The sequence below is a fragment of the Solanum verrucosum genome, unplaced genomic scaffold, assembly GCF_900185275.1.
Source record: "Solanum verrucosum unplaced genomic scaffold, falcon-dt-bn FXZP01000284.1, whole genome shotgun sequence".
NCBI lineage: Eukaryota > Viridiplantae > Streptophyta > Magnoliopsida > Solanales > Solanaceae > Solanum > Solanum verrucosum.
The window spans coordinates 1,354,157-1,365,812 of NW_026019936.1; the positions used below are offsets into that span (position 1 = coordinate 1,354,157).

At 34.5% G+C, this 11,656-nt stretch overlaps 3 protein-coding genes across 3 annotated transcripts in view; all 3 read left to right on the forward strand.

Annotated features, from left to right (window-relative positions):
* The first annotated feature begins 294 nt into the window (after nucleotides 1–294).
* On the forward strand, nucleotides 295–6,623 carry LOC125836502 (uncharacterized). The gene is made up of 4 exons (XM_049515672.1): nucleotides 295–462; nucleotides 2,006–2,107; nucleotides 5,130–5,287; nucleotides 6,334–6,623. The coding sequence occupies exons 1-4, from the start codon at nucleotides 363–365 to the stop codon at nucleotides 6,451–6,453; spliced, it is 480 nt and encodes a 159-aa protein (XP_049371629.1). The 5' UTR covers nucleotides 295–362; the 3' UTR covers nucleotides 6,454–6,623.
* Nucleotides 6,624–8,278: 1,655 nt separating this feature from the next.
* LOC125837997 (protein WVD2-like 4) overlaps nucleotides 8,279–11,656 on the forward strand; it is an 81,856-nt gene continuing 78,478 nt past the window's right edge. Inside the window, exon 1 of the mRNA XM_049517070.1 lies at nucleotides 8,279–8,292. The gene's annotated coding sequence lies outside the window, so the exon portion shown is untranslated. The remainder of the gene's footprint in view (nucleotides 8,293–11,656) is intronic.
* Nucleotides 8,575–9,087, forward strand: LOC125835687 (uncharacterized protein At5g39865). The gene has a single exon (XM_049514798.1). The coding sequence runs from the start codon at nucleotides 8,575–8,577 to the stop codon at nucleotides 9,085–9,087; it is 513 nt and encodes a 170-aa protein (XP_049370755.1).

Below are 11,656 nucleotides of genomic sequence, written 5' to 3' on the forward strand. Positions count from 1 at the left end.
ACGTTTCTTAATAAAAATTATAATATTCATATTAATTAACTTATAGCGTTAAAAGATGAAGAATCTAGTTCTTATCAATAAGGTAAAAGTTCATATAAACACTCAGCTACTACGATTCCTTTTCTTGATATGTTAAAAACGATTAAAACCTACTTAATAAATTATAAATGATAAACATATAAAAAATAAACGAAGAAAATATAGATTTTGATAAATTTATTGATTTGATATAAATATCGAGTCCGTAATATTTTAGAATGATAATTGGAAGTCCAGTAATAAATAGTAGAAGACTTGTGTTTTTGTTTTTTTTAACTGTTTCCTTCATTATCTCTTCCGTTTTTTGTGCTTTGCTTCAATCAATGGCAATGGCAGCTATGAAACTCTTCGTCACTCTTATCTTCTTACTATGTCTTGTCTCTCCACTCACTTCAGCTGAATCCACCGATTTCCAGTATTGCAGTGAGTTTTTTTTTTTTTTTACTTTACAGTATGCGATGCAAAATTTGTTTGATTTTTTGGGGTTTTAATGCAGATTTTGTTGGATTGCTTTGTTTGATTGTTTGTTGAATCTGTTTGGTAGATACCCATTTGGGTTTTTTGAATTTTAGTGATTTTTTCGAGTATTGCAGTGAGTTTTTTTTTTGTTTGACTCTACAGTATGCGAACCGAAATTTGTTTATTTTTGGGGTTTTGATGCAGATTTTGTTGGATCCTTTTTGTTTGATTATCTGTTTGGTAGATACCAATATGGGGTTTAGAATTTTAGTGATTTTTTCGAGTATTGCTGTGTTTTTTTTTTTTTTTGCCATTGGTTCGTTGACTTTACAGTATGCGAACCGAAATTTGCTGGGTTTTGATGCAGATTTTGTTTGATTATCTGTTTAGTAGATACCCATTTTGGGTTTTTGAATTTTAGTGATTTTTTTCCCTTTTTTTTTTTTGTACTTTTAGTATTTTGTGTTCTCTGATTTTTTGGTGATTTGTTGTGTTTGTGTCTGTTTCAGCTGACTGTTTTTTTATGATATTGTGTTTGTATCGTCTCGAAATTATCTCCTTTGCTAAGGTTGGAAGCTTGCACAAGTTTAGTTTTTTTTTTAGAGTCAAATGGTCAAAAAACACATATGAACTATCACTTTATCACCAGTTTTAGGCCCCGACTGTGAGTTGTTTTCTTTTTTATACCTGAACTATCACCCCTCGAAGCGAAGCTGATTAGGCCAATTATCAGTTGTTTCCTTTTTGTGCCTAGACTATCACCGTCTACTCAAGTAGGTGTGTTTTGTTACATACATGGTTGTATTTCAAGTAGAAAAAGGGAACAGTTATCATGTAAAACTTGCGAAAAAGTTATATTTAGTGTGTTTTTGACCATTATCACTTTTTTGGTCGTTTTTCGTTCTTGATTGTTTGTTGAATGAATCTGTTTGGTAGATACCCATTTTGGGTTTTTTCTTTTAGTATTTTGTGCTATCTGATTTTTGGTGATTTATTGTGTTTGTTTCTGTTGCAGCTGATGATTTTTCTCTGAAATTGTTCTTGTACCGTGTTGAAATTATCTCCTTTGCTGATGTTGGAAGCTTGTACAAGTTTTTTTGCTATAAATTCATTCTGTTTTTGGAAATATAATTTGTTAGATATTTACATACTATACATGATAAGCTATAAGTTGTACTTCCTGAAGAAAGTGCTATAAGTGGTAGTGATTTTTTTTCATACTTCTAAATGATCACAAAAATCATTCTGTGCTATAAGAGTGGTATTTTTTTACTCTCGTGAAGCAAAAAGAACACCAACTCTGGGGAGGAGTATGAAATTAGTTTTGATAGTTAAATATGGTATCTTTGTATTTAGAAGACAACTTTTCCACTGAAATTGAGCATTATAGCGTTTCTTCTACTACGGTATTGAGCGAAAAAATTTCTTTTGGGGAACATTGAGGGAAGTTTATTATAGATATATCTGATGATATGCCAGCTGATGGAATTGCTTTTTGGGTTTGCAGATAAAAAGGCCAATTATGATGTTAAGGTCAGTCAAATAAATATAACACCCTATCCTGTTAAGGGAGGTAGAACAACAACATTCAGTATTATTGCAGACACAGGTAATGAATGACATGCATATCTCTTCCTTATTTTCTCCTTTATTATATTCACGTAAACACAATAGGTTGATTTTAGTGAACTTTGATGATTGAGTACTTAATTTGATAAACTAGTTCACTTGCTTATAAATAATATGCCGGTTTTATTGGTTAATCTCATATAATGTGTTGAATGATTGGAATGTCTTGCTTACAATTGGGCATTTGTGCTTGTGTGAAATTGAGTGGTGTCATGCCTAGCTTGGTTGAGATTATTGTATTGTATATACTTAAAATTGGAGAAGGTAATAAAAGTAGGGAACACAATTTCATGATATTCCTGGAGAAGAACTTACGTGGAGTACCTTGTCCTCAACATGTTGTCTTCCCTCTTACTGAACATAGGCCTTGAAATTGATTTGAGATGAAATCCCTCCTTGTGCTCCCTTTATCAAGTCACCATAGAGCTAAAGACATCTCCAGTGAGGTTGTGGGGAATTCATAATCAAAGCTCCTTCGAGCAAAGAATTCACTAGTTTATGAGCAAGGATGAAAATTTTGTGAATATTATCGAGATAATTCTTTTGAAACTTTTGGCATAATCGTAATTAGTCTTGAAGAAAGTTAGTTTTGTAGGATTTTGACGATTATACATTGGATGACTAATAGGCTGTTTGGCCAAGCTTTTGGGAAGCTGAAAGTGTTTCTTTTAAGTTCTTATTTTAGTGTTTGTCCAAGCTTTTAGGGGAAAAAGGGCTTTAGCTAAGCCCAAATTGATGCCCTAATATTGGCTAAAATGCTTTTAAATTAATTATAGCCATACACAAATTGTTACTCTCCAACAGTACTTCTCCAAAATAAAAACTTCTGACAATAAGCACTTCCCAAAATAAACAGTCTTTTGAAGCTTGGTTAAACAGGGTATAACATGAGAAAACACTGTACGAGAAAGATAAAGCTAAAGATTTGACCAGTTCGATATTTAAGTTCTTATCATTAAAAATCGTTAGAATTATAGGTCCAAAATTATGCCGGTTTTATTGGTTAATCATATGTTTAATGATTGGAATGTCTTGCTTACAATAGGGTGTTTGTGTTTGTGTGGAATGGAGTGGTGTCATGCCTAGTTTGGTTGAGATTATTGTATTTTATATACTTAAAATTGGAGAAGCCGAGAAGGCAATAAAAGTAGGGAACACAATTTCATGATATTCCTGGAGAAGAACTTACGTGGAGTACACTTGTCTATAGCACTCAACATGTTATTTTCCCTCTTACTGAACATAGGCCTTGAAATTGATTTGAGATGAAATCCCTTCCTCGTGCTCCCTTTATCAAGTCACCATAGGGCTAAAGACATCTCCAGCGAGGTTGTGGGAATTCATAATCAAAGCTCCTTCGAAGAGCAAAGAATACACTAGTTTATGAGCAAGAACGAAAAATTTGTGAATATGATCCAGATAATTCTTTTGGAACTTTTGGCATAATAGTAAATAGTCTTGAAGAAAGTTATTTTTGTAGGATTTTGACGATTATACAATGGATGACTAATAGGCTGTTTGGCCTAGCTTTTGGATAGCTGAAAGAGTTTCTTTTAAGTTCTTAATTTTAGAGTGTCGTGGTGTTTGTCCAAGCTTTTAGGGGGAAAAGGGCTTTAGCAAAGCCCAAATTGATACTCTAATGTTTGCCAAAATGCTTTTAAATTAATTATAGCCATACACATATTGTTACTCTCCAACAGTACTTCTCCAAAATAAACACTTGCACTTCCCAAAATAAACAGTCTTTTGAAGCTTGGTTAAACAGGCTATAACTGAGAATTTCCAAAAATTAAACACTGTACGAGAAAGATAAAGAAGTTTTGGATTTAATCCTAGTTTTCTGTGAAGAATGAGAGGGAAAAAAGAACACAATCCTCGCATTTAGCCAATATACTGGGGTTGATTGGATTCTCTAGGCAGCAGAAGTGTTCTCCGAATGTAATCAGTGCTTAGGGAGTTGCATGTAAAAGAAACTTCAGTAGGCGTAGAAAAAATAAAAAAAGGGAAAGAAAAGGTGGAGAGGCTTGGATAGAGTTTCTATTGATCCAGCCAATCAACAACATGAAGACACATGTTTTTTAACCCAAGGGTAAGCTGATCATACCACAGTAAATCTGATTTTCATTTGGTTCTTTATTTTTATTAGCTTACCAAGCTTCATAATGCAACTCCCTGTTGCTGTTACATTACTACTTTATCAATCTAGGTGTTTGTTTCTCAGCTTTCTTAGGAGCTCTCTTATATTTTTAATTTGCTGATTGAGAAGAATCAGTGGTTGCAGTTTGTTAAGGACTCAGCTTTTTTAGGAGTCTTTTTCTTGTAAGCAGTTTGACTACCTCAGCAAGTATTCAGTTAACTTTAAGGTTCCTTTTTCTTAAGTTAACATTTTGGTTCATATATCTTTGGCTTTTATGGTTTTCCCGCAAAACCTCTAGGTTTTCTAGATTAACCGGATTAATAGATTTCTCCTTATTTTCGCTCTATCAAAGTAACACTTTGAAGTTCAACCCATCTTAGGATGTATCCATCATAAATCCAACTCCTAAGAGTCTTAAGACAGTTAAACTTGTGCTATAAAGACTAAAGTACAAGGCAACGGCATGCTTGTTTCTTGATTGGATTTTCGCACCCATGCATAGTATTGTCATATTCTATTTTTATCTTGAGCAAGCAGTAAAACTCTCATTGTTGTGATGAGAACTGATCACATTTATGTGTTATCAATCTGTTGTTTGGTGGGAAATTTTGTCTAGCCTATGGTTTGTTCATTATATCTAAGGATCTTGCTTGAGGCACGGGCATCAGTGACCATTTATGAATTTTTTCATTTTCGTGGAGTAAATGTCTCTGCAATTCCTTTAGAAGTAGCTTTTGTTTTCATATGACCAATGGGCCCCGACATAGTATACTATTTTTTCTGTGCCCTTTCTGGACAGGAAAATGGAAGTTTAAAAATATGGTAGAAAGTATTTGTTGACTAGAAGTATTAATTGTCCTTGCAGGTAAGAATCTCACTGGAGGAAAGCTGGTGATTGATGTCAACTATTTGTTCTTTCATGTCCACCAAGAGACCATCGATCTTTGTAAAGAGACATCTTGCCCAGCATCCGGTGATTTCGTCATTTCCCACTCACAAGAGTTGCCTGGATTTACTCCACCTGTGAGTCAACTTTCTGATTCAATTTTGATCTATCCTTGTTATAATCCCTTGCTAATTTCGTTCTACATAAAAATTTTAAAACAACATAATCATCTATCCATTTCTTGAGCTGCTTAGTTCTTACAAGTCTTCAGACCCTAATCCTCTGTGCGTCTTTGGGAAAGAAGTGGGGTCTAGTTCTGGTATAATGTAAAGCTATGGGGCCCTGGGGCTTTGGTGTTGTGGAAACAGTGCAGCAGAGGATGTGAGTTGGGTCTACGTCATAGTTTTGACCTTGCGACGAGCAAAATCTTGGTATTTAAGTGGAGAAAGGTTGAAGGGCAGGGTGGGCATTTTTTTTTAATTACCTTGGTGTCGGGGCCAACTTTTATGCACCTCAATTAATCCGATGGGATACCTGCCACCTGCCACCTCCCTCCAATATGTACCAGGTAACTCTGTCCACTAAGGCCAGGACAGAGAGGAAGAAATCACCTAGTGGTTTTTGTCTCTGTTGAGAGATTCTCTGAATCTGAGACTTCATGGTTCTCAACCCACTTCGTTGGCCACGAGGCCACACCCATCAGGGGGGGCATTATCCACCAAAAGTTAAGAATCGTGCGCTATGGTCCTCGGGGAGTAAAGTTATCTCAAAAGAAAAAAAAAAGCTAGTTTGAGGAATACAGGGAATACAGCCTTTAGATTTGTTGTCATTTTGCTTGCCATTTTTGTAGATTTTGTTGCCTTTTTGCTTCTGTTATTGCCCTTCATCGTTTTCAGCAGGAAGCCTTCTAGAAATTAAACCACATTCAAGCCAGTGCAATACTTATTTTTTTTGTTGATAAAAACCATCCAATATATTGTATGAAGATGCCTTTTCCAATTGCATCTACTTCATATTTATTGATTGTTCAGATTCTGATTTATGTATCATGATTAGTTGTCTATGTTTGGTGTTCCCTGTTTAAATTGGAAGAAAAGCTTCCACTGCTGCCTTTAACCATACAACAACTACGCCTCAGTCTCGAACATTAAGCATACTGAAATGTTTTATTTTTAAAATTCAGGGATCATACACTCTGACAATGAAGATGATGGATGAAAAGAATAAGCAACTGTCATGCATAACTTTTAGCTTCAGCATCAGTTTGTTTGACGAATCGCAGGCCTTATCAGCATCTAGCTAGGTGGTCCGAGAACCTAGTGACAAATAATGGTTCTGTTCTCCAGAACTGTTTCTGCTTAATGTGTAGTACTTGTATTTTGTGAAGTATTATGTGTTCTGTGGCTTTTTCTTGTACCTCTTAATTAGTACTGGTTTACTCAGAAACTCAAGAGAACTGTGTTTCTTTGTCCCCAAGTGATACTGCTTATCTTTTGCTAATAAGCCTGAAGGAAGTGTTTTATGTTGCATCCTTGAGGTTATGTGGCACTATTAAGAGTCTGAATAAGAGGCTTCTGGATGGATAGGATCTCTCCTCCATTTACCAGAGGTCTCGAGTTCGAGTCTTATGTATGAAAAAACAAAACTCTGTTAAGTTATCTTATGTGGTGCAAATCCCAACTAGTCAAGGTCCTAATGTGGGTTACCTGACACCATGTGGAAAGCCATAGAACACACGCCAAAGTTTGAATCATTGATGTGTTTTCCCCTTATTGAAACATCACGTGTTGTGCTCTTATCACTCCAACGTCGTGGATACCTAGATTCCACTGGATGCTTGTTTGGAGGGGGGTTGTGTAGTTTTTGAGACTAAAGTGCCCCCACTATAAATTAGTTTTCTTTATGAGAAGAGAAGAATATATCCAAAAGAAACTATTGATTATGCTTCTAGTTAACTTGTCAAATCAACATCATATAAGGGGTTTAGCATTATGGCTTTTTGACTTATTGAGAACAGGCCATGCTCAACAAGCAAAAAGATGTTTGAGTCACTATTATTGTTTTATATCCTCCAAACTTTCTAACTGATAAAAAGAAATTGCTTTGCATCCCTTGTGATTGTATTATTGCTTGTGGCACACCTTGTCCCCTATACCCAATTTGGTCCCATTGACACCTTCTACTTTGTCTGTCATGCGGCGGATTCAGAATTTTAACATAATGATCAATCCAATCTTTAAGTTTCTTAGCATTCAATTTATTATAACTTAAGAATCATGGGTGAAGATCCAACATAATTTTTAGTGGATTTTCGCATGTATATACTATGCTTAGCTTCAAAAATATATTGAGTTCAGATAGACATGCCGTTGAAGAATTAGATTTGCGCCCATTTTTCATGGTGAAATCATCAAAATGCTTGAGTTAATGAGTTCAGGATTTGAATTACATGAGTTAAAGTTTTGGATGCTAAGATAGTTTGGTTAACTTGGTTCTGAATCAAGTATTTACTTATTTAATGAACTTGTTAACACATATATAAGGTCAGAACTAAAGATAGTGGATTTGGATGAACGTTATAGTTAGTTAGTTATACTTTACATCTTTCCTTGGTTTAAACCAATCATAAAGGTCCACGTTAGACATTGTACGCGGGTGAAATTACTGAAAGGTCCTCCCCATATGGATGTGATTTCAGGACTTTACGTTTGACATCTAAGGTTCTTGACGCTATACTCATTGAATCTTGAAAATTGTGAGCTTAGATCTAGTACTAATTTGTTGAAATGGTAGTAAATTTTCACATATATATTACCTTCCACTTCAAAAACACTTGATTCAGATGAATTGTCCCGATCTTCATGGTAAAATTATCTACACATAAACCAACCATAGAGGTCCACCTCAGCCATTTGTACTTGGTAAAATTACTAATAAGTCCTTGGCATATGGATGTGGTCAATTTAAACCAACTTTTGAACATGTTCTTTTTTTTTTCTTACATATGTTTGTCAATTTAGTTATCATCATTAAAAGGTTCAAAAAGTTAGTAACAAATAGCCTTTTTTGTACATTGCTTTTTCAAAGTCCCTATCAACCCCCCTTTCATTAATACCTTCAAATTTTGGTTGTAGACAAAAGTGTTACTCAACTCTTTTCTTTGTAGAAACAAACAAAGAAAGGAAAAGAGGAGATGAAAAACATCAATGGAGGAATTCTAAGGAAAATCAAATCCCTTCCAACATTAGTTTTCCAAGTAAATCATCCAACCAAACATCTCCAAAGTCAACTAACAACAAACACACAACATGACAATGAGATGTTTTGTCAAAACATTAGCTTTAATGATCTTGCAAATGATGTTGATCATCAAGAGACTACATGTGAATATGAAACTCATCATTTTTTTCAAGAATCAAACACTATGGAGGAAAACAAACTCTTGTGTGATTTCGAATACAAGTGTCCACCAGGAGGAAAAGACGCGATCATTCTCTACACAACAAGCCTAAGAGGGATAAGGAAGACGTTTGAGGATTGCAACATGATTCGATTCCTACTAGAAAGCTTTCGTGTTGTCTACTATGAACGAGATGTATCCATACACATCGAGTATAGAGAGGAGTTGTGGAGGATTCTTGGAGGAAGAATTGTCCCTCCAAGATTGTTTATTAAAGGTAGAGACATTGGTAGAGCTAATGAAGTTGTTGGACTTCATGAACAAGGGATTTTAAAGAAACTATTACATGACATTCCTTTAATTTCTTCAAATTTTCCATGTAATGGTTGTTGTGGGATTAGATTTGTTTTGTGTTTGAGTTGTCATGGATGTTGCAAGATCATAGATCAAGATCAAGGTAAAGATACTAATGGATATCGAATTCGATGTCCAAAATGTAACGAAAATGGATTGATCAAGTGTCCTGTTTGTAGTTAGGTGCCATCTTCTTGTAAATATAGTATCATCTTGAAGCTTCGGTAAAGTTGTTTCAGTATTACTAAGTCATAAGGTTCGAGCCGTGGAGCCAATGATGTTTGTTTGCGTTAGGGTAAACTATTTGCATTACACCTTTTGGGAGTGTGGTCCTTAGAGATCTACACAAACGTGAAATGCTTCGTGCATTGAGATGTCATTTATTTATGTTAGACTACATGTAACTAATGCTTATGATTGACTTAGAATCAGTACAAGAGATATATAAATCCTTTAGCTAATTTAAGACTAAACATTTCTTGTGGCATTGTACTTTTTAATTACCTTTTGTAACAGTAATGTTTGAGCCAACTTACACGTACCTCGATCATTCTACCAGACATAGGAAATATTGGCAAAATGATTGGGCTTAACAACTAGCTGTTTGATTAAAATCAGCCCACTAAGAATCAACGAGGTGGGCTAGTGGGCTACAATCTGAACTGATTTGGCCCAATATGATGCAAATTTGAAAGAGCTTTTGCATCTTATTATTAAAAAAAATAAAAATAATGGAACAATTATCTTCCTAGTTATGGCATAAAAATTTCACGGGGTACCTTATTTGAATAACATAGGATCGATGTTAGTCAAAAGTAAGTACAAACATAAACGATTGAAGTAGGGCAAAAATTGTTAAATTTAAGTAAACTTTAGACGAAAATGTCTCATCATCAATCATATGAAACTTCAGAACATTTGAAGTTGTTCGAAAGAGAGTAAACATGCAAAAAATAAACTATAAAATTAAGACATAGCTTAAATGCTCATGTGTATAACCAAAATGAAATATGGATACAACTAGGAAATTACACCCAATGACCTCGAAAATTAACGGTGTTGGACTTTTTGGCCCCCGCTTGACCCATGAGCAAAAAAGGCCAAACGTTAAAATTTGTTAAACTTAAATTTTATCCATGAAACAAGCGGGGTCGAAAGTTCAAGACTGTCCACTTCTAAGGTCATTCTTGTAAATCATCATGTGTAACCTAATGAACAATGGATTTAAGAGACCATTCAAAGTCCAGTGGACACTTCAAGAAAATAGGCCCAATCCAAAATTTATGAACTTAATGGGCTTAATGAATAGTTAATGTGAGAATAATTCTTGTCAAAACCTTTGCCACGTGTGCATATAAAAAATAATTATTTTTAATGCAAAAATAAAACTAAATAAAAAATATTCATAGCTAAAACACTAGAAAAAATAAGAAAACACAATGTGTTGGAGTTCGAAACTTCTACAAGCAAGGGAAAAGAGTATTTCTTACGAGCTCGAATCAGAGGCAAGTCAAAAATTTTAATATGGGGTTCAAAATATGAAAAGTAAATACACGAAGAAACTGTAATGGGCTCAACATCTATTATATATACATACAACAGTTTTAATCACGTATAAATAGTGTAATTTTCCAAATAAACTCCTTAACCCTATTTGATTCCGCCATTGATTTGAATGGATCCTATAGATTAAGAAAGTTCTTTAAATATATCTAAATTGCTAGAATGTTATTTGCATACACCAAACTAAAAACCAAAACAGTCCTTTTCATTCACTTTAAATACATTATCATATTTTTTTTTCAATTTTAAAAAAAAAATACATAAAAAAATGAGTCAAGTCCAAGTGCATTGGTAATTCAAGCATATTTCTTAAAGTTAGGTATATTCTAATAGGACCCTAATATGATGGGAATATTTCAGATAAAGTTATGATTTTTCTCAACTTGTAGTGATCATTGCTTCACTTTAGGAAATCAATAGAAAACCACTAATTTTGGAACTTTGTTGTGAAACAAGGAAAAATCGAGTCACAATTTAAAGCTTATAAATTTCAAATATTTAGTAAACAGTTTAATTTGAGAAGAAAAAAATTATTGAATTTTCGTGAATCACGTCACATCTTTTAAGAATATTGATGGCAAAGTGCAAATCTTTGAAAAGTGATTTTGTGTGTGTGTGGTGAAGTGGGGGTGGGGGTGGGGGTGGGGGTGGGGTGGGGGGTTATCATTTAAAAGTTGAACATTGAAGAAAGAATCTCTTCATGTGCACGAGGAACTAACTTGGAAGAAAGGATCTCAACTTTACAGCTAACAAAAGTAACATGGAACATCATATCACATGAGCACCATTGCAAAACTAGAAACTGAAAAATGCAGTGCACGAAATATCTCACGTTCACACAAAAGGATTGGACCACAATGGGATGCGATGTTAACAACTTACTCTAACACAAGTATCAGTGACTGATTCAATGACTAGAACGGTTACAGGATTTGAGGAAGGCTCAAAACACAAAGAAATGTAATGTCAACAGTCTATTTTAATGCAAGCAATGGTGACTGATTGTACAACTCGAACATGTAGCCTATAGGTCACAAGATCTGAGGAAGGGTTGAACCCCAAGGCGATGTGATATCCACAGTTCAAAGCTGTAACCTATAGGTCACACAAATACTACACAGTTCGAACCTATAACCAATAGGTCAGACAAATACAACTTATCGTTGCTCCAAGATCTCCCCTTCAACTT

Excerpts from the sequence above, each read along its gene's own strand:
- LOC125836502 (XM_049515672.1), top strand. The coding sequence starts at position 363 with ATGGCAATGGCAGCTATGAAACTCTTCGTCACTCTTATCTTCTTACTA. Across the intron at positions 463-2,005 it reads CACCGATTTCCAGTATTGCA|ATAAAAAGGCCAATTATGAT; the intron begins GTGAGTTTTTTT and ends TTGGGTTTGCAG. Across the intron at positions 5,288-6,333 it reads TGCCTGGATTTACTCCACCT|GGATCATACACTCTGACAAT; the intron begins GTGAGTCAACTT and ends TTTAAAATTCAG.
- LOC125835687 (XM_049514798.1), top strand. The coding sequence starts at position 8,575 with ATGGAGGAAAACAAACTCTTGTGTGATTTCGAATACAAGTGTCCACCA.